At 48.9% G+C, this 22978-nt stretch overlaps 2 protein-coding genes across 4 annotated transcripts in view; both read right to left on the bottom strand.

Moving 5' to 3' along the window:
* Positions 1-22978, bottom strand: part of CAPN5 (calpain 5) — a 54882-nt gene that overhangs the window by 3487 nt on the left and 28417 nt on the right. For all 3 annotated transcript variants that reach the window (XM_063394349.1, XM_063394348.1, XM_063394350.1), the window contains exons 3-12: positions 17252-17383; positions 8442-8650; positions 7814-8006; positions 7056-7249; positions 6308-6385; positions 5550-5745; positions 4347-4469; positions 3471-3667; positions 2906-3027; positions 164-300 (exon numbers count right to left, since the gene is read on the bottom strand). In XM_063394349.1, coding sequence (XP_063250419.1) covers positions 164-300; positions 2906-3027; positions 3471-3667; positions 4347-4469; positions 5550-5745; positions 6308-6385; positions 7056-7249; positions 7814-8006; positions 8442-8650; positions 17252-17383 — 1581 coding nt within the window. The remainder of the gene's footprint in view (positions 1-163; positions 301-2905; positions 3028-3470; positions 3668-4346; positions 4470-5549; positions 5746-6307; positions 6386-7055; positions 7250-7813; positions 8007-8441; positions 8651-17251; positions 17384-22978) is intronic.
* Positions 12955-14759, bottom strand: OMP (olfactory marker protein). Its single transcript, XM_063394351.1, has one exon. The coding sequence runs from the start codon at positions 14004-14006 to the stop codon at positions 13527-13529; it is 480 nt and encodes a 159-aa protein (XP_063250421.1). The 5' UTR covers positions 14007-14759; the 3' UTR covers positions 12955-13526.

Genomic DNA, 22978 nt, shown 5'->3' with positions numbered 1-22978 from the left:
GTGCCTTTACAGGATGCCACGGTGGTGGTGAGAGGTTGAGCTGCATTAACTAGTGATGCTCAGCCTGGGGAACAGATCTGCTGTGGACAGTGTGAGGAGAGGGCGGGGGGTCCAAGTGAGAGAGGGTATCCATCCCTCAGCCCACTGCTTGCCGGCCAGGTACCTGAACAATGATGGGTTGCCCTGGCTTCTTGCGGTAGAAGAGCCCTTTCACATCGAACTCTGGTGATACCGTGTTCTTCTTCACCGGGGAGCGAACCTTTTGCCCTTCGCACTTGATGATCACATAAGGGTCAGCTCCTGAGGAGAGAAAAGGGATTTTTACCTTTGTTGTAGCTTCTGTAATTCCTCAGAGTCCTTTTCAAGGGGTGTCATGCAGTACTTTGTCTCCATATCCCACCAGAGGAGATGGATATCTGCCAAAGGGTTTGTCACACCCAGATGATGTCCATGGAACTCAGCTGTTTGGCTCAGGTTTAATTCTACTAGGTGACATTGTTTCTGGGCAGCAGGTGCTGAGGGACTGCTATGAAGCTGGGGAAGGGTCTGGATGGAGCACAAACCTCACAAGGAGCAGGCTGAAGGAGCTGGGGGAGCTCAGCCTGGAGAAAAGGGGGCTTGGGGGGACCTTATCCCTCTCTACAACTCCCTGAATGGAGGATGTAATGAGGTGGGGGTTAGTCTCTTCTCCCAGGAAACAAGCAACAGGACAAGAAGAAAGGGCCTCAAATTACAGCATGGGAGGTTTAGACTGGATATTAGGAAAAACTAATTCATCAAAAGGGTTATCAAGCAGTGGAACAGGCTGCCCAGAGCAGTGGTACAGTCACCATCCATGGAGGAAATTAAAAGATGTGTAGATGTGGCACTTGGGAACCTGATTTAGTGGTGACCTTGGCAGTGCTGAATTAAGGGTTGGACTCAATGATCTTAGAAGGCTTTTCCAACTGAAACAATTCGGTGATTCTATCGAAGGGCTGCCTCTCATCTCCATATTCTACAGGAACACTCCTTCATCACCCCAAACCCTTCTGACCATTGCAGTAAGTGTTCCATGGAGGATACCATCCTAGCCAACCCTTCTTTCAGCATTTGCTCTCCTAGAGACAGGCAGAAATAAAACCACAGAGAAGAGAAAGAGGCTCACACAAAGAAAGACCAGATGGAGGATAAAGTTACCAAGTTCACATGCTACTAGCCCACAGCTGGAGGGGACCTCAGCTTCCAGGAGAAGGAAAGAGTCCCTCATTAGTGAATACTTGCATCTTGCCAAACAAGTGCTTGTTTTGGGGATTTCAGTAGAGAAGGAGCTATTGCTATGGAAATTTAACTGCCAGAATGCATTTTCTTACCATGAACTTTAGTGGCTATGGTGGAAACAGATCAATTGGATGCATTTTCTTGTCCAAGGGAAATGTGGAAATGAGGAAGAACAAACAAACCCCTTCTGAAGGCCAGGGATTTTGATTGCCAGACCACCTCTTTGCTAGCTTTCTGTTTGCAAGGACCTGGCTCCCCTGGTGAGACACAGCTGCTGGATTTCACAGCTGTTTTTCCAAATTACCTTCTCTTTTGGGATGTCCCATTAAATCCTCAGATTCCATCAGCCAGAGCCAAATTCCTATCTGTAAATCACTATTTCCAAAGTAGCGTATAAGGCCTGGCCTGGAATGTGCGATAGATGCCACTGCACTGGAAAACACCAAAGACACTGATGGTAGTGGGAGCTGAACAGCTGGAAAACAGCTGGAAGAAAGCAATTCCCAAGGGGTTTAGGTGGAAAAAATATTTTATGTCTCCAGAATCCACACATCTTCTTGTCTGAAGGCAAGATAAACCTCTTTGTTTCTGTGAACAGTTCAGAGACCTTCGGCTACAGATTTCCCTGCATTGCTACAGGTACACTGACCTGTTGTGAACAACACAAGAAAAAAAAAATCCTGCCTAGGATTAAATTCCCTCCCCAGACACCGGCTAGGGAAGAGGGGATCCCTGTGTGGCATGTAATAAATAAGCACACTTGACCAGTCCTTGCTTAGAAAACATCCTGCTCATTACTTTCAGGGATAAAGTGATAGGCAGCCCTGATAATAATTATCGGGTGATAAAGAAGTATTTAAAGTATTAACTGGGTTTTATTTGGATTTTTAAATCTTTATCTTTTAAATTCAGCTTGAAAGCGTTTGGCTAAATCATGTCACAATTACCACACATTCTTGACTCAGGAAATGGGGGACAAAGACTAGAATCTGATCTGTTTCCATGGTGGAAAGATATTTGCTTCTCTAATCACAACCTCTAGACCTTTCACCCCAACTTTAGCAACCTCCTAGTATAAGCCATCCCTGCCACTGGGTTTCTTGGTCCAGAGGCAGACAGAACACGGGGCTCTTGCCATGAGCCTCTGTGTGGCTGCAGGGCATGGGGAGGTATGGTCCTGCTGCTATCTTCCATGCAGGAAAAGTGATAGATGTCAGAACTGATCTAGATCCACACCAGCCCAAAGTCAGCTGAATTTGTCATACCCTCTGCTGGTAAGACATTTATCCAGCCTCAGTGATGAATACTACACATCAGGATCTTTCTCTGTCTTTCTTACTAAGAAGCCTTTAAATACAATTCCTGACTTTTACACCTGGGAGGAAAGCTTGGGTTCTTACAGGACCTCTGCTAAGGGCTTTGGGGAAGTTTTGGGAGATAACAGCCTAAATATAACAGCTCTCAGATCATGTCTACTGTAAGAAGTGAGTTTAGTTCTCCATGGACTTTCTCCTCCTCTGGTGTCTGAATCAAGCATGTTCACTGAAAAAAAAAATCTGAGGATATAAGTTTCAGAAATGTCCCGCTTCATAAACCACCTCCCAACTCCTCTGGGGCCAGATAACAGGCAGGGAAAGACCAGTACCTCCTTGGGTGTCCTGATTCTTGAGCCCAGCTGCAGCAAGGACATGGATCTGGGATACCACCTGTGGGTAGCCACACATCCCACTCCAGCAGGTGTGTGGTGGCTCATCCAGTGTCAGCTCTCTGCAAGGAAAAGCAGGTGGCCTTTGAGAGGTGCCCAGTCTTATCCCAAAGAGTTTGCTCCAGCATGATGAAGGACTGTACAGGCCATTCATTGAGGAATCAGACTCAATGATCTTTGGATGATCCTTGTGAGTCCCTTCCAACTCAGAATACTCTGTGATTTTGTGACTACACACCATCCACTGTCACACTCTGCTCCCCACCCCAATCTCCTCAGCCAGGGTTTGGGATGCTCTCCCATATCATGCTTTGAAGCAGAGTGGGAGTTTCTCTCCATGTCTGTGGAGAGACCTGTAAAGATACCCTGTCTCTTGACCACCCTTAACAGAAAGCCAAAGAGCAGCTGCAGGCAAGGCTATGGCCCTTCAGGAAAACCACAAATCCAAAGCACGGGGCTGTCTCCAAAGAGCCAATTCCTCCCTATCCCTGCTCGTGCTCCTTACCGGCAATCTGAAGGCACGTCTGTGAAAATCCTGAGAAGGAACTCGCCCTCGTGGCCAGGGTCAAAAGTGGTGGGGATGATGACGTAGCGGCCTTCCTTCAGGTCTGTCCTCAGGAAGACGCTGCGGGAGTTGATGTAGATGGAGCTGGCCACCTTCTGCTGCAGGGTGTGCATTCGGTAGTTCCTGTTCAGCTCCACCTGGGCAGAGACCACAGTGGGATGGTCAGTGGACTGCCACGGGCTGAAAAGGTACTCACATCCACCATGGTGGGGAAAGGACTGCAAGGATTGAGTCCACAGTGCCAGGAGATCTGGAGTTAAGAGAAGCAGCAAAACGGTCCCAACCGTGCTGGGTGGAAAGCAAAGTGTGGCTGTGGCTTTCCCAACTCTTTTGGCTCAGGGACTCATTTCTGGCATCCCAGCTTAACACTGCGGACCCAGAAAACAACACATAAGGATTAGTCTAACAGATTTCAACATTTGGAGAGAAAAGACAGATCATTGCTTTTTGCAAGAACTGCACAGAATCATAGAATGGTTCCAGTTGGACCTTCAAGATCATCTGGTTTCAATCCCCTGTCATGGGCAGGGACACCTCCCACTAGAACAGCTTACTCAAAGCCAAATTCAGCCTGGCCTTTGATTTTCCACTTCCAGAGATGGGGCATCCACAGCTTTTCTGGGCAACCTGTTGTCCATGCTGTCCCCTTTGATATCCCTCCTCCTCTCTAGAGGAGGGCAGGCTGCGCTGATGGCACCTCTGAAGCACCCAGGAAATGCTTAAAGGAATGATATGGTCATGCAGGACTGATGTACCACTCCACAACCAACAAATTTACAGTGGCATTCAGGCCAACCTGCAGGAACCCCAGCCTACCTTATGGATATCAAATCCTATGGCCAAGTTCTCTCCTTTGCCCTCTTTGCGACTGGTCCTTTTGGGCTTCTGCTGGATGGAGATCAGCACTTCATCTTCTGCCTTCTTCACATCAAACACATACTAGAAGCAAAGAGAGGAAAGTAAGGCAGGTATTTATTAATACAGGATCCTTGGGCATGGGTGGCGGTGGATTTAACAGATCTAACATCAGCTTCTCCCAATCCACCTCCATGCAGGGACAGCCTGGCTTCAAAAGGCTTATACAGAGCTGGAAGCTGGAAACAACTCTCCCACATCCTTGATGACAACTCCTGCAATGGACCAGACCATCTTTCAACTGCTTGTTAGGGGAAGGACTCAAAAGGGCCTGGCTTGTGATCATGAGAGTCTCAGTTCAGAGCAGGACTAGACAATTGTGGAATCATTTATGTTGGAAAAGGCCTCTAAGATCATCCAGTCCAACCCTTAACCTTGCACTGCCAAGTCCACTGCTAAACCATGTCCCCAAGTGCCACATCCACATGCCTTTTCAATGCTTCCAGAAATGGTGACTGTACCACTGCTCTGGGCAGCCTCTGCTAATGTCTTCATCCTTCCAGTGAGGAAGTTTTCCCTAACAGTCAATCTAAACCTCCCCTGGCACAACTTGAGGCTGTTTTCTCTTGTCCTCCCACTTGTTACCTGGAAGAAGAGACTAATTCCCACCTGGATATGATCTCCTTTCAGGTAGTTATAGAGAGCCATAAGGTCCCCTTGAGCCTCCTTTTCTCCCGAAAAGTTTGCTCCAGGAGATGAACTTCAAGCTAGAAGGAAATGGCTCTATGTGCTACACCTGTCCTGGTAAATTTAATAGTGTCAAAGTTTGGACACAAAACCTGGAATTTGGTCATTCAGATGTCCAGATTGCTGGAAATGACTCCTGGCCCTGTTTGACTGGAACCAGCCAACACTGCTACCCTGTGGCACAGTTTGCTTTTTCCTTGTGCCAAGATGCTCTACACTAAGCACTTGGATGCAGTCTCCTTGATAAGAGGGATAATGTTAATAGAGTTGGCCTTGATGCTGTGCCAGAGAATTGCCATAAGCACAAATAATCTATCAGAGGTCTGGTAGCCATTTCAGCCCTCTAGGTCCCTGTAGGAGTTAAACACTTGGAAGCACACGTGAAGGCTCCAGAAGGCCCACTGCCCCATTACTCACTTGGGGGTTCTGCAGAAAAGTGTCCTTGTGGTTGATGCAGCCTCCGGAGCGATTTTTCAAGGGGTCACTGCTTCTGGTCCATGCCCCGTGTAGCACTGCCTCCTCCCAGGTCTTGTGGATGCTCAGGTAGGAGGTGTTGATCAGACGGCACTTGATGATGTCTGTGAAGTATTTGCAGAAATCTTCAAAGGTCATCCTGAGTCAGGAAAGAGCAGAATTGGGTTATGCTGCTTCATTGCCTGGAAAGGTACACTGCAGGGATTTTCTTGATCACCTGTTAGAGAGTGTGGGTTGTCTCTGATGGCTGTAGAATAACCAAAGTTATTCATCAAACATCTCCAAAAGAGATGGAGATACCTTTCTCTTTGCCTGCAGTAAATACTTCTTGAGTTTAAACAACAGATCTCTGTGTTTTGGAGTGAGAGAAGCGGCACAGTGGCCCTTTCTCCACACAAGGGTAGATGTTGTACTGAAATATTCCTGGTGAAGCTGTGAAGTTCAGCACATTTATGACAGGTTCTCAGCACCCTGGTGAAATGGTTTGGCCCCCAAGTGATGCAGAGCACCTTGCAATTCCAGGGTCATGGCCATCAAAAGCTGACACCCATGGGCTAAAGGAGGACACTCCACTAGAGATCCTGTGGCTTGGAAGCCTGTTTTCTCTGGATAGCTGTATGCATGGAAAAAATGTACATGCTCCATGGGGCAGGAAGATGCTGTGGGCATGGCCTGTGGGGACAAACCCAGGAGGGACTCACCAGAACTCCCCATCATCTTCCACTGTCATTCCCATCTTCTCTCTCTCACTTTTACTCACTTTCTGCCACTCCTCAGAGCTATGGGAAGAGAACAGGATCATTACTCAGAGGTAAGGGACACACAAGAATTCGAGGCACAAAGACTGTATAAACAGTCCTCGTGCTGCTCTGGTTAGGTCATCTGCCAAACACGGGGAAAGTGCAGCATGACCTGGAACTTCAGCCTCCTTCCTGACCAGTAGAGTTGAATCTAGTCTGGGAAGGTTTTATTTGGCTGTGAGTACAGTCACAGCCCTATCTTTAAAGATAACAAAATTGACTCTGGCCAAAGGCTCTGGTGGCACCAGCCCTTGGTTCCTCATCCCATGCACAGCCATCACAGCAGTCAGTGGTGGCAGAGGCTGATGCTGTTGGGTGTTCATTTTGCTGGAATAAGGCTGGGAGCACAAAGGTGACCTATAAACATCTCTCACTAGTATGAAGAAACATGGAGCCATAGAATCACGGAATGGTTTCAGTTGGGAAGGACTGAAATATCATCTCATCTTAAATATAATCTCTTTCTAACCTCCCTGCTATGAATAGGGGAACATTCCACTAGACTGGGTTGCTCAAAGCCCCATCCAACTTCACCTTGAACACTTCCAGGGATAGGGTATCCACAGCCTCTCTGAGGAACTGTGCCAGTTCCTCACCAGCTTCACGGGGAAGAATTTCCCACTGAAACAAGCAGTCCATCCCAACTCACGTGTCGCTCCAAGGGCCGTTCCACTCCCGCTCGCCCCAGGGGTTGCGCATGCGGATCATGTCCAGCTTCTCTGACTTGAAGAAGGACAGAAGGCCGTGGCCCAGACGGACCTTCCGCACGTCCGTCACCGCGTACGCGTGGCCCTTCACCAGCCCGCAGGCCAGGCGAGCCTCCATGTCAGCTGCTGAGGTGGCCTGGCAGGGGGACACAGACACCGCTCAGACCAGGGGGACATGGCCACCTCTGCAGGGGCTGGGAAAGAAAGCAACTCAGATTTCCCTGTGGGTTTCTTTAAGCCAAAAAAAAGAGCATCAATAGTCAGGGAGAGAGCCAGCTGGCATGTCTCAGATGCCATTTTCTGTGCTGGATCCCTCCCTTTTCTTCATTTGCTTCATGAGGTCTCTGAGCTCCCGTACTGCCAACTGTACTGGCAAGGTTCACCCTAATGATTATACTGGGAGCTCTGGCAACCAGCATTTGTAAGGATGCCCAGAGGCAAACACCACAACGCCTTTCTCTGGAGTGGATCCCCTTTTAGCATTTAAAGGGTGCTGGGATGAATCTGGGCTCTTGGACATAGCAACAAGGAATAAGCAGGGTTGACATTCAGGATTCACTCCTTGTGCCATCATCAAGGAGTGGGAACCCTTGGCCACAATTTATCTGATCTAATCTAGAGGTTTATGACTGTGTAAGACAACTGCATCCTACAATGCCTGTCCCCATGGGACCATGGCCACACTGGTGATGCTGCTTACTTTGATGGAGCAGCTGATGAGGCCTCCCCTGTTGTGCACCTTCAACACGCGCTCAAAGAGGAGGTTTCGCTTGGCTTCATCAGCGATGTAGTCCCCCTCGGTCAGGTCGATGGGTTCAGAGACCCCGCCAGTGAAATCCACCAGGGCATCGGCTGTGTTGCCTCCATCCAGGGCCTCGTAACAGCCTGACAACCTGAAAGAGAGTGACAGGAATGGCATAACGCTGGCCTGACGGTCTAAGGGGTCAGGGATGATTCCTGGGGCAGCCTCAAGAATGGAGATTTGCAGCTGGACCTCAAGTGGGAGAGGACAGCAAACAACGGTGAAAAAACATGACCCACATTCCTCATTGTGCTCTTGCTGTCATAGGACCAAAGGAAAAGGAACTTGTAATCTCTACAATAGATGTTACTTAAAGAAACATTGAAGAGTATTGTGCTTTGAGGGTAACTTAGGGCTAGAGAAGGGTTTTTTTTTCTTAGTGTTTGTCTGTTTTGTTATAGTTGTAGTTATGTACTACTCCTCCAGGAAAGATGTTTCCACTGCTGCAAAGCAGCTGGTGAAAGAACAGAAAGGTAAAACAGAGTGCCCAGGTCCCACTTTATCCTACAACTGCCTGGGTACTTACTTGGCATAAGCTTTCTCCACCAAGGCACACCAGAACTCATTCCTGGAGTTGGAGTGGCAGTAGATGAGCTGATTGTGGAGTGTGGGCAGGCGGTCATCGATCACCACATCCAGCCACTGACCGAAACGCCAGAACTGGAAGTGGAAGATCCCCGCGTAGCTCTCGGGTTTCTCAGGGTTCCACTCCTGCTCCTTCCAGTCTGGGATGACCTGCAAAAGAAGAGGCACATTTACCCAAACTATTCCCCTTTTTCCTGGGGTTGACTCTCATCCTGGAACTAATGCAGACAATATCAAAGACATGGAAGAATAAGAGGGGGATGGACTTGCTTACAGTCTGCAGGGGACAGGTTTTGGACCTGGTTCTACCAATGCAGACAAGATTAACATGCACTGGAATAGCTTAGATTTCACTGTCTCTTGGAAGGTGGAGTTAAAGACCTTTGTCCTCTTTCTTATAACCATACCCTGGACATCTGCTGCCATCTGCTTCTGTAGACAGGCTGTTGGAGCAGATGAGTTCTTTGTCTAACCAGGGATGGTTATTTTTATGACCGTGTTTATTTGGTTTTTAGTGTCAGTAGGGTGCCACTAACAAAGGGCATCTTCTTTGATTCTCCTACTTGATTCTGGTGTGACTTGACTGGCTCAAGAGCAAGTGGGGTATTCATCTACCTGATGCCAACGAACAGGCAGCAGATACTCTGCATGAACCTACTCTGTTAAATGAAGTGGGAAAAGCAGAATCCCCATTCCCTCAAGATCTCCATTCTTCTCTGTCAAGAGCTGCCACGCTGACCCAGGCAAGCACAGGGAGGTGATTTGATGAAAGATGGAAAAGAAGACCTGAGCTGAAAGAAACCCTGGAGCAGCTGAGGGGTCTGAGGAGGCACAGGTTTGGTGTCACTGCCAGCAGGACGGACACAAGCAAAGGGTTACTGCCAAAGTCCACGGCCCATCATGGCTGCAGGCACCACCAGCTCTGCTGTGGATGGAAAATTCACCCAGCTGGGACAGAAATGAGCACAGCCAGGCACAGATGCTACATGTAGGGGGATCTGCATCTTGTTCAGAACCAGGACACAGAGGCACACAGCAAGGAACTACCCCACTGCAGTTTAGCTTTTGTTGAGGGTGGAGGCAACAAAAGGTGTGGTTTTACTGCATGGCCAGGGCAGGCTGTGAGGCCACATATAGTTACTGCAGATGATGGCTGACAAGTGCTGACTTACACAGCAGCAGTAATGTGACTGACTGTCCACACCCCTGCTACTTCACTTACCTGCTCTCAAAGGATCATGAGATTAAAAAACCCAAGGTGCCCATGCAAGCCTGCATCATGTTCCAATACACCAAATAATCACTTTCCTGTGGACAGCTGAGTGTGTTGGGGTTGGGTAGGAGAGGACACAACTACATTGCATGAAAGAGCCTCTTCAAGAAGTCACAGGACATGGTCAAACCACCTTTACTGTGCTTTGGGCTCTTGTCTAGCTAAAAGATTTGGGTGGGGTTTTTTTGTTTTGTTTTGTTGGTTTGGTTGGTTTTTTTGCCTTTTTTTTTTCCCTTTTCTTTTTTGGTTGGTTGTTTGTTTTGGGGTTTTTTTGTGGGTTTTTTGTTTTTGTGGGGTTTTTTTTTGTGGGTTTTTGTTTTGTTGTTGTTGTTGTTTTGTTTTGTTTGGGGGGGGTTTAATTTTTAGATTTTTTTTATCTGCTGTCACAAAGTAGGAATTGTGCAGAGAGAATTCCCTCTGAAGAGCCCCCTGACTCCTTACTACTCTTTAGCAATGATCCAGCCCAGGGCTCTTATTGCTCCTACACTGAAATATTAATGATGCCATCAGCCCTGCAAGCTCACAGGCACTCTGGAGTCATCTGGATCAATAGAAGCAGAGCAGACAAGGCCATGAAAAAGAGACACATTTGGAGGGTTTGGTGTTTTATAGGAGTGCTAACAACTATGTCCCAGAGTCCTCTCTGGAGACTGCCAGGAAGGTCAGCCAGCCCTCCATCAGTGCCCATTGATTCCCTCCTGGCTGGAGCTCGTCCTAATGAATTGTCATAGAGGACCATCATGATAATCAACTGACTATTAATGTGGGCTTAGAAATGATCCCAGCATTGATTAGAGGCAGCTTGTCTGCCAGAGCTGGTAGTGACAGCTCCCAGCTGGCTGCGTCTGAGACTTGCTCCTGCTGTCACTGGTGGCAGGACACTCAGGTCCCCTCCATCCTCCTCCACTTCCTCACTTGGGGACAGCTCTGGGAGCACCCCCCACCACTGAAGGCAGCAAAACTGGTCAGCTTTCATCCAGAGCAGGGTCCAGGAGAAAGGACTGGTCGTATTTCCACACTGACCCACGAGGAAATGAGAGGAGTCTGATCTCCCCAGGTGTTCCCTGCTGGACATCCATCCCAGGATCCCAACAAGTCCTGGACTCAGCTTGGTGGAATGACATTGGGGCAGTGGAAACCACGTTCTTCTCCTTCACTCAGCTGTGCTGGTCTTTACTTAGGCAGTCAAAAAATCTGTCACACCATTTAGTGTGACAAATTTATAGTGAAAGGGTTCAGAGACAGGTAAATTGGGAGCTCAGAAATGCCAGGTTCACATCCCTAAGCTGATTTAGGGCTTTTTTCAATTTTCTTAAGAGTGGCTAATTAAGAGAAAAGGCACCTGTGGCCCTGGAAAAAATGTCTCTGATTAGAAGAAGAATTTGGTACATGCCAAGTTCTCCAAGCCTTCTGCTGGGAACTTGCCAGTTTAGGATAAGGAGAGAGGCACCCAGTTGTACCAATCTACTGAAATGTAGTACAAACTGGGATGAAATTCCCCTGGGAGATGGGACAGGGTGGTGTATCTGAAAGTCTTTATGGGATGCTGAAACTGCGTAAGGGGAGTTTCAGTGACTGGTAAAAAGAGGCTCATCTTCCCTGCAGCAGAGAGAGATCACACTGATCCCCTCAGCTCCCTCCCCAGTTCTGAAGGAAACAAGGATCATCTGAGAGTAATTTCCCCTCTTATGCCCAGCTTCAACCCCCTTTTGACTGTAAAAAACCTGCTTAATACTCCATGAAGCCTTTCACACCAAGAGAGAAGAAAGCAAATGTTCATCTTATATTTCACAGGACATTAAAAGGGGCTCAAGAATACCAATATTGAGTTGAAATTCAGTGCTTTATTGCATGCAGGATTAGGGCAGCTTCCAAAGGGAGCCTGAAGAAGACACAAACAGTCTCAGTCCTTAAGGGGAACCTGTTGTCTAGGCTTTTATTTACTGTGGTACACCAATACCCAGTGAGATACCTGCAGCAAGAACTCTGCCCTAGCAACGCAGCAACGGCATATTGTGAGACTTAGCATGCAAAAACCCCTTTGGATGTTGCCAGTGGCTCCTGCTATTTGGTCTGGAGTGGTTTATAGTCAGGAACCCTGATCTGGGTTGTTCAAGGAGGGGTCTTCTACAGGAAAGTCTGCTAGGACCCTAGAGATGTGTTTGGCCAAGCAGGGATGCATCCACTTTTCTCTACTCACGGAGTCCAGCATTTCTTGGGGTCTAAACAAAGACAGCAACTTCTCTGGCAATGGCCATGGCATGGCTGTAGGATTTGGTGATTTGCTGGGCTTTGGTTTTGGGCAAGACTCAAGAGCTCCCACCGTCTCTCCAGCCAGTATCTGATCTTCTCATCTCTGCCTGGCATAAGTTGTGCATATTATTGTATACACTATTGTTGGGCTGGGGAAGGCATAGGTCTGGATTTCTGGAGGTTTTGGAGAAGAGGGGGCTAGTCTGCATAAGGCCACAGGTACAAAGTCACTTTGCCTTCACCTTCCCATCACTGCTCTCTCCCTACTCATCTGGGGAAAATGTCAGGCCACACCTTGAGGAGTACTCACACATATTTGAGTGCAATCTGAGCAAAAGACCAACTGCAATAATACTTAGGTTTTTCAAGGGACTTTTCTATCTGTGTGTGTCTCAAGAAGCTTCATTGAAGTACTCTCCACTTTTTGGTGGAAGGAAACATACAGACTTAGTAGTTTAGTTACAGTCATGGGGCAAACTGGGCACAAAACACTCTCCTGTTCCAATACTTGTAAATGTACCACTGCCCTCTGCTCCCGTGGTCACCCAGACACCCTTCCCTGTGTTTTAAAGGGCAGGAGACACTGCTTTTCAGGGACAGAAGCAGCAGGTTCCTGCTCTGTGGCTTGCAAAATTTTCTGCAGCCTCATGGCTCTCTGCAGACACTTCAGAGTAAATATTTTCATGGGTGCTTTAAGGGCAGAACAAAGCACAAATTAGCTCTGCTGCAGAGGACTCACTGCTGGCCTAGGCTGCTCTGAGATGCTGGCTCTGCCCACACACACACACAAACATCTGCTCCAACCCATCCTGGACCAACAAATTCCATCCTCCCCCCAGCAGGAAATGGTGGCAGTGGTCAGAAAAGGCTGGTCCAACCTCCCCATTAGTCCAGTGTGTTTACAGTCTGCAGAACACAGTGAGTATGTACTTCAGCTTCACAGCAAGGTGGATTCTCCATGGGACTGGTCTTCAGAGACTCCAAGCAGCCACAGCAGCAGCACGAGTCACCAGAGCCTGCAAGCACTCAGCACCTTGCAAGGAGAGAAACTCCATCACAAACAAGCCCTCCCTTTCTAATGTCCAGGATGGAATCTAGACAGCAGGGCTCTCTCCAGGGGTCCAACTGGGTATGACAATTCCTTATTTTTCCAGCAGGTTTGTGGTGCGCAGTTGCTACAGTGAGAGGACGTAGGGCAGCCACCTATTTCCAAGCCAGTAAGACCCTGAGTGAATCCACAATGAACTCACAAGCACACAGTCTTGTATTCCAGGCAAATGCAGCAAGCTCATGGTCCTGTTCTTCCCATCATTTGGACAGAGGGCAGCACACTTGGGGAATATTTCACAGGCCTGAGGGGCTCCAGAAATACTGAACTGTTCTCTGCTTTACCCCAGTGCTGTCTCTCATTAAAAAAAAAAACAACCAGATGTAAAACTGGAACAAAGAACTGAACTGAAAGAAGCATTGCTGGAGCGAGAAAAGCTGAGCAAAAGGGGATCAGGCTTTAAAGACAATGGAGCCTTTCAGCTGGGCTGGTTCGAGGCCGCCAGTGAAAGTGAGGAGAAAATACATCACCTTGCGGATCTGGGCCAGCTCTGCTATCCGCTCCCCGAATTCCTGGGCATCTGCCTCATTGCACTCCACCTCCTTGGCCCCCAGCTTCTTCCAGAAGATGCCCACGGGCTCCAGCAGCTGCCGGTTCATCAGGTGGGTGAGATCCGGGGTCCAGTGCTGGGAGGTGCCGGTCACCGTGACCTTCCCGGGCCTCTCCAGCTGCACGTCCCAGCGCAGGAAGCGCAGCTGGTGCTGCCGGATGAAATCCACCCGGTAGATGTGCTCGTTGGGGCGCAGCAGCTTCTCGCCGTCCTGGGGCCTTGTGTTCTTCTGCTGCAGGCTCTGGAATCGCAGCCGCATGCGCTGCGTGAGCTGCTCATCGCGGGTGAAGGGCAGCTCCAGCACCCCTGCCTCCCCTGCCATCACCTCGGCTGCTCCTCTGCTCCGTGCCCAGCGGCGTGTGGCTCTCAAAGAGGACACGCAGGGGGAAAGATCAGACAGGCCCCTGGAGCTGGTGTCCCTTCTCCAGTCCCAGCAGCGCTAGGCAACCTGGGCCAGTGACGCAAAACACCTCTGGGGCTTCCCCCGAGTGCCCTCCCCACTCATTTGCAGATTCAGAGCTGGTGGTGCTGCTGTGCACGATATTCTGTAGGGAAGGGATGTCTGATGTCAGCCTCCCTGGCAACCTCCTGGACAACCATGGCTCATTATCACAAAACAAAGCCAGGGACGCCACCTTGGCAGGGATGAGTGGCAGTGGCTTTCTCTGAGTGTAGATTCATGGCTAAAATGGGCTGGAATGAGACTCTGGAGGTGTCTGGTCCAACCTACTGCTCAAATCAGGATTTACTTCAGGGTTAAATCATGTTTCTCTGGGCTTCATCCAGTCCATCTTTGAGTATTTCCACGGACAGAGGTCCCACGGCCTCTCTGAGTCCCGTTCCAGAGTCTGACTGAGCTCATGGTGAAGAGAAGCTGCAGCTTGTGCTGCTGTCCCTTGTCCTCTGACTGTGCATCCCTGCAAGAGCCTGCCTCCATCTTGTCCACACTCCCCTGTCCAGGCTGGATGGGGCTCTGAGCAACAGGGTCCAGTGGCAGGTGCTTCTGCCCATGGCAGGAGGGGTGGAACTAGATGACCTTTAAAGGTTCCTTCCAAGCCAAACCATTCCATGATTCTATGGTTAAGTAGCAGCACACAGCAACAAGCTCCCCTTTTAACTTCTCCCCTCCTGGACAAAAACCCACTTTCCTCCTGACCATTTTGGTGCCCTCCATCAAGTTGTGCCATCCAGAAAAGGACATGAGGGTCCCAAGGGACAAACTGACTCTGAGTCAATGAATAGCACACTAACATGGCCATTGCGCCCTTTTCTGGATGGCACAGCTGGCAGGAGTCAGACACCACACTGCTCCTGCAGCAGCAAGTTGGCACCAGCAGCCTGGCATGGTTTTGCCCCCCATTTTAATGTCTCAATTTCTTTTCATAAAATCCAGATACATCTTAAGGGTCACAGAAAGGGTGTTACAGAGCTAGATCACACCTAGAGCCATGTAGGGTTATCCCGGACACAGGAATTTAGAAAACAGCTCTCAACTAAACTCCAGTACTCCATTCCCACTCAGTGATCCACACCACACAGGCATAATGGGAAACAGGGCATGGAGAAAGCAAGGTGGAAGAAAAGGTTTGAGTAAAATAACCTCCTAGGATACACAGGAATGTGCTGGCCTGCCGTATTTTCTTGAAGTTATTCCCCCTCCCCACATTTAAGAGAGACAGTTTCACTGTGTGAAATGGAGCAAGGGACATGCAGAGCCTATGTTACACCCTGGTGTACACCAGAAATACATTTTCTAGTAGCCATGGGTGATCTGGGCCAAGATTCCTGGGCTGGTATTTCAGAAATACTAAAGCCTGCATCAGCATCTTTCAGCCCTTGCCAGACCCCAAACAGAGACATTTTGATGTCCAGCAATATTATCACGATTGCATGTGTAACCACACTTAGGACCAAGGGGGCTATTATTTCTGTCTCTGAGATCTTCAGCAAATAAGAAATTCTTTCCTGTGAGCGTGGTGAGACACTGACATAAGTTGCTCAGAAAATTTGTGGATGCCCCATCCTTGGAAATGTTCAAGGTCAGATTGGTTTGGGCTTTGAGCAGCCTGGTCTGGTGGAAGGTGTCCCTGCCTATGGCAGGAGAGCTGGAACTAAATAGTCATTAGGGTCCCTTCCAACCTATATAATTCTACAAATCAAACCTTTCTGAAAGAAAACAGGGGGCAGGTAAAAAAAAAAAAAAGCCTCTGAGAGTTAAAGCAATGGAAAATGAGAAGTCACAAACACCCAAAGCCAAATTGCCAAGGGAGGAAAAACAATGCCCGGCAAACTGAAATAATGAAGTGTCCAAAGGGACCCAGCCTCTGTTTGGTTGGCATTTCCCAGGGCAGAGCTGGAAGTGAATGGTGAGGAAGGATGACAGTTTGTCCACTCACCCTTGGGGGATGCTGATGGTGAGGAACAAGCTAAACAACCCTGTGCATCACCCTTGTAATGACAGCAGTCACCACAGCCACCACAGCAGGAAGCCTTGTTGCTTATCTAGAAGGCAACAACAGCTATCCTGCTCCCATATAAAGATAAACCTTGATTTAAACAGAAACTGGGGATCCTGCAAGAAATCCATGAACTTGATGCTCCTGATCACCACAGGAAGCAGAGACTGGAAGAACCACAGCACACAGAGCAGATATGAAGGTGTGGGGTGGAGGAAATTGTCTCAGGCCCATGGCTGTAGCAATCTGTGGGTGAAGCAGGTGGTGTTGCCTGCACACACTGGCTGCCTTTTACGGAAAAATCTGGGAAAAGTTGCTCACAATTTGCTGGTCTCTTGCCGTATGATGATACAAACCTGCACCAGAGTCTGAAGTCCCCCTGCCTTGGCTTTCACAGGGCTGACATCTTGCACAGCTAAGACCATGGTGGAGATGGGCACAGACTATCCAAGGATGTGGCACTGAGCACCTCCTTCCCCCTGCACCTCTCTGCCTGGTCCCCAGGTCTGCAGCCCCTCGCCCTGGGGCAGCTCCTTGGCGGCTTTCTGGCCCACAGTGCCTTCCCTTTGGACCCCACACTTGAAGGAACACTGGTGCATGGTGCCATGCAGCCACGGGACATGCCAGGGATGGATGCGTTGGACAAGCAGGGGCTTGGGAGAGATGCTCACACCCTGGAGTCAGCCTACCTGCCCCAGCACGAGGTGTCTCACTGCCGAGGTAGGAACACAGCAAACAGCCAAGGAGAGGGGACACCATGGGAATGAGGGAAACGGGGCCTGATGCTGCAGCTGAGCATCCTGAGCTTTGTTCCTCTTGTTAATCTTTAGATTATTTTGGAATTCGAAGGGTCAAATTTGGGATCTGAAAAACAGGATGGGATTTGATCCACTTGGTTAAGGAGAAACTGGCCAAGGGTTTGGCTGGAGTGTGGTGACTGCAGTCATGATGACTAATGCCCTTTGCAAGTCAGTCTTTAAGGAAGATTTTTGCACACTATCAGCTTCCAAGACATGAGACATCCCTGAGAACCAGATTTTGACCTGGACAAACACAAGGCAAAGCCAAGGTGTTGAAGACAGGCTCTCCCCTGCCATGGGGAACCACTTACCTTCTGCCACAGAGACTCCCGGGATGCCAGGGAGGAGCAGGCAGCCACAAACCAGCAGTTCCCGACCTGGCCCTGGTGTAAGTCATGGGAGCTGATCCCATCCACAAAGAGACGTGGATCATTGCAGATTTCCTGTGGGACAGGAGAAAAACAGACACACTGGGTCAGACAGCACACAGGGAGACCAGGAGCAGGGCTTCTTGGCAAAGGGAAGTCACTCCCTCTCTTCCTCAGCCTCCATGTAAACTTGACCTGCAGATTTCTGCTGGCCTTGCTCATCACACTGGTGGCAGAAGGACCCTGTCCTGCCTTCACCAGGACACGGGCAGCATCACAACACCTACTCCCTATTCTGTCCCAGCACCAGTGCAGCTTTGGTGCAATGATCCCTGTTGCTAATAGTATGCTTTCACACCATTACAGCCCTTCTAAGACTCCTCTTTCAGATGCCTCTACTCCATGACTGTTTTAAAAAGGGTGAGGGATCTGCTCTTCCAGAGCACAGCAGAGGAAAAAAAAAAGGTGAACCAAAAGCTTTGTAGCTGGGCCAGAAGGATTAAATACTCATTCTGCCACCAAAACCGGGACGGTGGATTGGGCATAGACACCACAAATGGAGAAACTTGGGTAGGAGGCAGCTGGGAGGTAAGCTTATCCCTCCAACCATGCACCAAGACCATTGGCTTTTCTCTGCCTGGCTCCTGCCAGGCTGCCCTCCCTGCTTCCCACTCCCACTTAGAGCCTGGCCAAGAAAGCACTTAAATAACAGAGGGTGTTGAGCGAGCTTCAGGTGACACACTGCTTTTTTAAAAATGTATTTTCTCCCGCTCAATGCAGTTTGTAAGTTCATCCAGCTGGAGGCTGGGAGCAGACGGGACAGACAAACAGCGGAAAGAACTTTTCCCCCTTTTGTTATCACAGTTAATTTGAAGAGGAAAAAGGAAAAGCAGATTATTCTTCTTCTGTCACACCTCCCAGTTTTTCAGGCTGGTTGTTTTCAGTCATATTTCAGAATAATATGCCCCTCTGCCCTGACTTTGCATATGAGGACTTGTATTACCTCTACCCACAGATTCATGGAAGGGCTGAAATGGGATCTAAGACCATCTAGCTCCAAACCGTGCACTCCAGGCAGAGACCCCTCCCGCCCCCACCAGATTAGGTTGCCTAGGGCTCCATCACAAGGAGGAAAAGGAGCCATAAGCACCTCCTGCTATTCCCACCTAGCTCAGCCAGCACCAAAGACCTCAAACTGACACTAAGTGTCCAGACTGAGGCCAAAGGAAAAGGAGCAATTCCCTAATTAAGGACTAATCTGCGGGTGCTGTAGGATGTTGGGATGAGCGCTAGGGGGAGGCAAGCTGACACCAGCAAAGGCAGGAGCCACCCGCGCCTCGGCATGGCTGAGCGCACCCAGGGATGGGAGAGGAGCAGAGGGATCAGCTCCTGTTCCATGGCACGGGGAAGCACCCAGCAGTGGGGATGTCTGCAACATCAGCTCTTTATGATCCTGCTCTGGGGCACCTTCTTTAATCCCGCCTGAGCACCACAGCTGCCCCTTCTGCCCTTGGGGGGACCTGCGGAGTACAGTAAAGGAGTTGCTTGATATTACACAGACAGGCAAGAACACAAAATCGTGGGAAACACAGAGACACGAAAGGCTTTGGGTTGGAAGGGATCTTTTAAAGGCCATCTAGTCCAAGCCCCTGAGTGGGGGACATCGTCAGCTGGATTAGGTTGCTCAGAGCCCAGTCCAACCTGACCTTGAATGTTTCCTGGGGCTGGGACATCGATCACCTCTCTGGGCAAGCTGTGCCAGTGCCTGACCAGCCTCATTGTAAAAAACTTCTTCCTTACGGGTAGTCTAAATCAACTCTCCTTCAGTTTAAAACCACTACTCCTTGTCCTATCCTGACAGGCCCTGCTAAAACATTTGTCCCCATCTTTCTTACAAGCCCCTTTCTAGTACAGAGAAGCTGCAGTAAGGTCTGCCCTGAAGTGCAGAGCAGGGCTACCACACTTCCCTGCAGAAGGCCCACACACCACGCCCAAGCCCTGGAACTGAGCCTGGACCCAGGGGACTCCCAGTGATCCTAAGCACAGAATCACCAGATCAACGTGGTTATAAGGAATTTCTGGATAGCATCCAGTCCACAACCCCTAATCAAAGCAGAGTCAGCTACAGCAGGTTGCTCAGGACTGTGTTTAATATCTCCAGGAATGGAGACTTTGCAACCTCTCTGGGAAGCCTGTGCTAGTTTTTGGACCATCTTGACAGTATTAAGTCTTTTCTCATGCTTAAATGGAATCTCCCGATTTTCAGTTTGCACACACTGTCTCTTGTACTGTCACTGGGCACCACTGAGAAGTCTGGCTCTGTCTCCTTCATTCCTGGCTATCCCGTATTTATGGACATGGTTAAGATTCCCCTGAGCCTTCTCTTCTCCAGAGTGAAGAATCACAGAATTATTAAGAAGACCTCTAAGGTCATGGAATCCAGCCATTAACCCCGCACCGCCAAGTCCACCACTAAACCATGTGTCTCAGCACCACATCTGTACTCTTCTTGAGTATTTCTAGGGATGGTGATTCCACTGCTTCCCCGGACAGTCTGTTTCAATGCTTGAGCACCCTTTCAATGAAGAAATTTTTCTTAATATCCAATCCTTGTAAAGGGGAAGGCAGCATTGCCTCCTTGTTCTGAGGCTGTGGAATTGATTCTATCAGGATAAGTCTCACCCATGGGTCAGTCTCCCCAGCAAATCCCCCTGGGAAGATTTGCCACATTCCTTAGACTGGAGCTTACCAACATTAAATTACTTGGATTCTTCAGTCCCTAATGAAGCTGCTGAGTTTCCACTCATATGTTTTGGTCTAGACTGTGTGGCCTCAACCTACTGGGATGACATTCCCTGTATTCTCTGGGTGTACTGAGGTGGGAGCCAAGGACCAAGGCACTGCTTCAGGCCAGGCTGCAATGCCCCAGGATGGCACGGAGCACAGTGGGGCCCTGGTGTCTGATGCAAAGCACACTCAGAGCCATGGAGCACCATGCCCACGTGCAGAGGTGGTACATGAACAAGATACCAGTGGGAACTAGGTCAAAAAGCCAAGAAAAGCTTTGGAACATTTAGTGTTCCCTTTCCTGTGAAAAGTGCTGTAGGTGATAAGGAGCTTGCTCTGCAGCCAGATGGAATTACAGGAGCTGGGATTCGTATGGGCAAAGGGAGGAGGGAAGCAGAGATTCTCTGACCAGAGAAGGTCATGACCTTGGTTTGCTCCCCTCCCTACCATGCAACAGAGAATCCAGGTGAGCAATAACATTTATCCAGGCAGCAAACACCACGTCACCCTCCCAGCACCATGACCCCGAGAGAGGAGGGCAGCACACCAACATCTACACCCTTCTGGGTTCAGGCTTCGGCCACCACAGAACCAGCTCAAACTGCCTCTTGCCACTTGAGGCTTCAGCAGAGAGGAATCCTGGGTCCTGCTTGCTCCTAGTCTGGACACAGATGGAGAACAGGATGGAACAGGAGGGGGAAGCCAAAAGCTATGGCTGCAGTGAAGCTATGACTTTAATGTGTGGTTCTTAACTCTACCTTGGCCAAGGGAGTCATCCATGTCTCTTTACCCCCAAGGAGAACCTGTCTTGGAGGATCCCAAGAATCACAGGACCACTGAAGCTGGAAAAGCCCTTAAGATCACCAAGTCCAATCATTAATCCAACATTTCCATGCTCACCCCTAGATCACATTCCCAAGTGCCACACTCACATTTTCCTTGCACACTTCTGGAGATGGTTATTCCAAGGATCCTAAGGACCATCAGAGATGATCTGCCCTCTCTTAAATTGTCTGCTGAAATGCCCGCTGAGCTCCAGGCAACAAAACACAATTTAGAGAAAGCCTGTGTGGATGATTCTATGGAAAGATTCAGAATGATAACACAAAGAAGGCCAAAATAGTGATTCAAAGTTCTGGTGATTCATATCCTCCCTCCTCCAATGGATGTGGGATAGAGGTAGAAATCAGAGCCAGAGCAGGTCCCTGTCAATGAGGGGCTGATTGCAGAGGTCTGGCTTATGAGAGCCCAGATTGGGACAGTTTGCTCCCTCTGGCTTTGGGTTCTTGAAGTTAATTAAGGAAATATAAAAAAAAAAAAAAAAAAACAACAAAAAAACACACAAGCAAACAAAACCCAGCCAGAGCAATTATCTTGTACTTTTTTGCTTCCCACCCAAAAGCATGTGGTCTTTCCCTCTGCTCTCCCTTTTGGGACACTTCCCCAAAATGTACACAATTTTTCTTCTAAATGCATTTAAAGCAGAAAATATCTTCCTCAGCTTCTCCAGCCAGTCCAATTCCACACAGGGTTGTATGGAGAAAATCACTCTCTAATTTGCTTTATAATTGGTGACTGTTTTACCATAAATGTTTCCCAGCGCAGGTTTCTGAGATTCAGATTCACTGGGGATCTGGATCGTGTCAAACCAGATGTGGGGAGGGAAAAATCTATGGCAGGAGGAGGAATAACCACAGGAGATACAACATCTGCTGCATGCCAGGACCATTTTTTGCTAACAAGATTTTGTAAGGAACAGACTAGGTTAATTTCATTGCAGAGCCTGGCTGTTTCAGAACAATGCTTTCACTCAGACTTGCAAAATCAGCAAAATAATCTATTAGCGTGGCTGTGCTTCCTCCCTCCCTTCTGGGCAACTGGGAACCGAAAGGATCCTGTCTTAAATGTCACTCACACAGAGAAGAGAGCAAGAGGCACCCAAGCATGGCAAGCAACGGTGACACAGCAGATACAAAGGTCCCTGTACTGCCCTGCTGCAGATATCTGGAACTGGGAGGTGATTTTGCAAGAAGGGCAATTAATAAAATTTGCATCAGGGTGGAAAGGGAAAGGGAAACGGGGTGAACTTAAAATGAATGAGGTGAACAGGGGTCTATGCCTTCAGATGGATTAATAAAGGATCATAGAATCACAGAGTGGTTTGGGTTGGAAGGGACCTTAAAGATCATCTCTCTACAACCCCCTGCCATGGACAGGAACCCCTTCCACTAGACCAGGTTCCTCAAACCCCATCCAACCTGGTCTTGAACACTTTCAGGGAAGCCACACCTTCTCTGGGCAACCTGTGCCAGTGTCTGACCACCCTCACTATAAAAATTTGTGTTGTTCTATCTACTTTAAATCCATCCTTTTTCAGTTTAAAACCATTATCCCTTGTCCTGTCACTACAGGCTCTACTAAAAAATATATGCTTGGCAGATCAGCTTCACACACATGGAAGGTTAGGCTTGGTTGGAAATATCTACACCCTACAGAACTGTTTGTGGAGGTTTGTATTGCCTCAGTCAGGCATCCCTAATGCTAATCCACTCCCAGTATCTCAGCGTGTACACATTTGTGCTGTTATCAGCTCCCACACCATGCAGTGGGCACTGGACACTCCACCCACAGCAAACAGGACTTGCTTGTGAAGGGAGGCATCCAAAAAACAGGCTCCCCACAAACTCCTCCACTCAGTTTGTGTACCACAGCATCATGCAATGGCGTTTGTTCTGGCACCTGGAAGAGTTGGAGCAGTGTTTGTTTTGGCACCAGGAAGAGCGGGGACAGACGCAAACAAGATCTAAAGGTCAATTTGCAGGACAGGTCCCTCTGCAGTTTTATTTTCCGTGTATCCAAAGTACAAAGGGATACCCGAGAAAG

Source organism: Prinia subflava, chromosome 3 (genome assembly GCF_021018805.1).
Source record: "Prinia subflava isolate CZ2003 ecotype Zambia chromosome 3, Cam_Psub_1.2, whole genome shotgun sequence".
Classification (NCBI taxonomy): Eukaryota; Metazoa; Chordata; class Aves; order Passeriformes; family Cisticolidae; genus Prinia; species Prinia subflava.
Note: the sequence above shows the minus strand (reverse complement) of the source record. Positions and strands in the feature narration are given on the sequence as shown.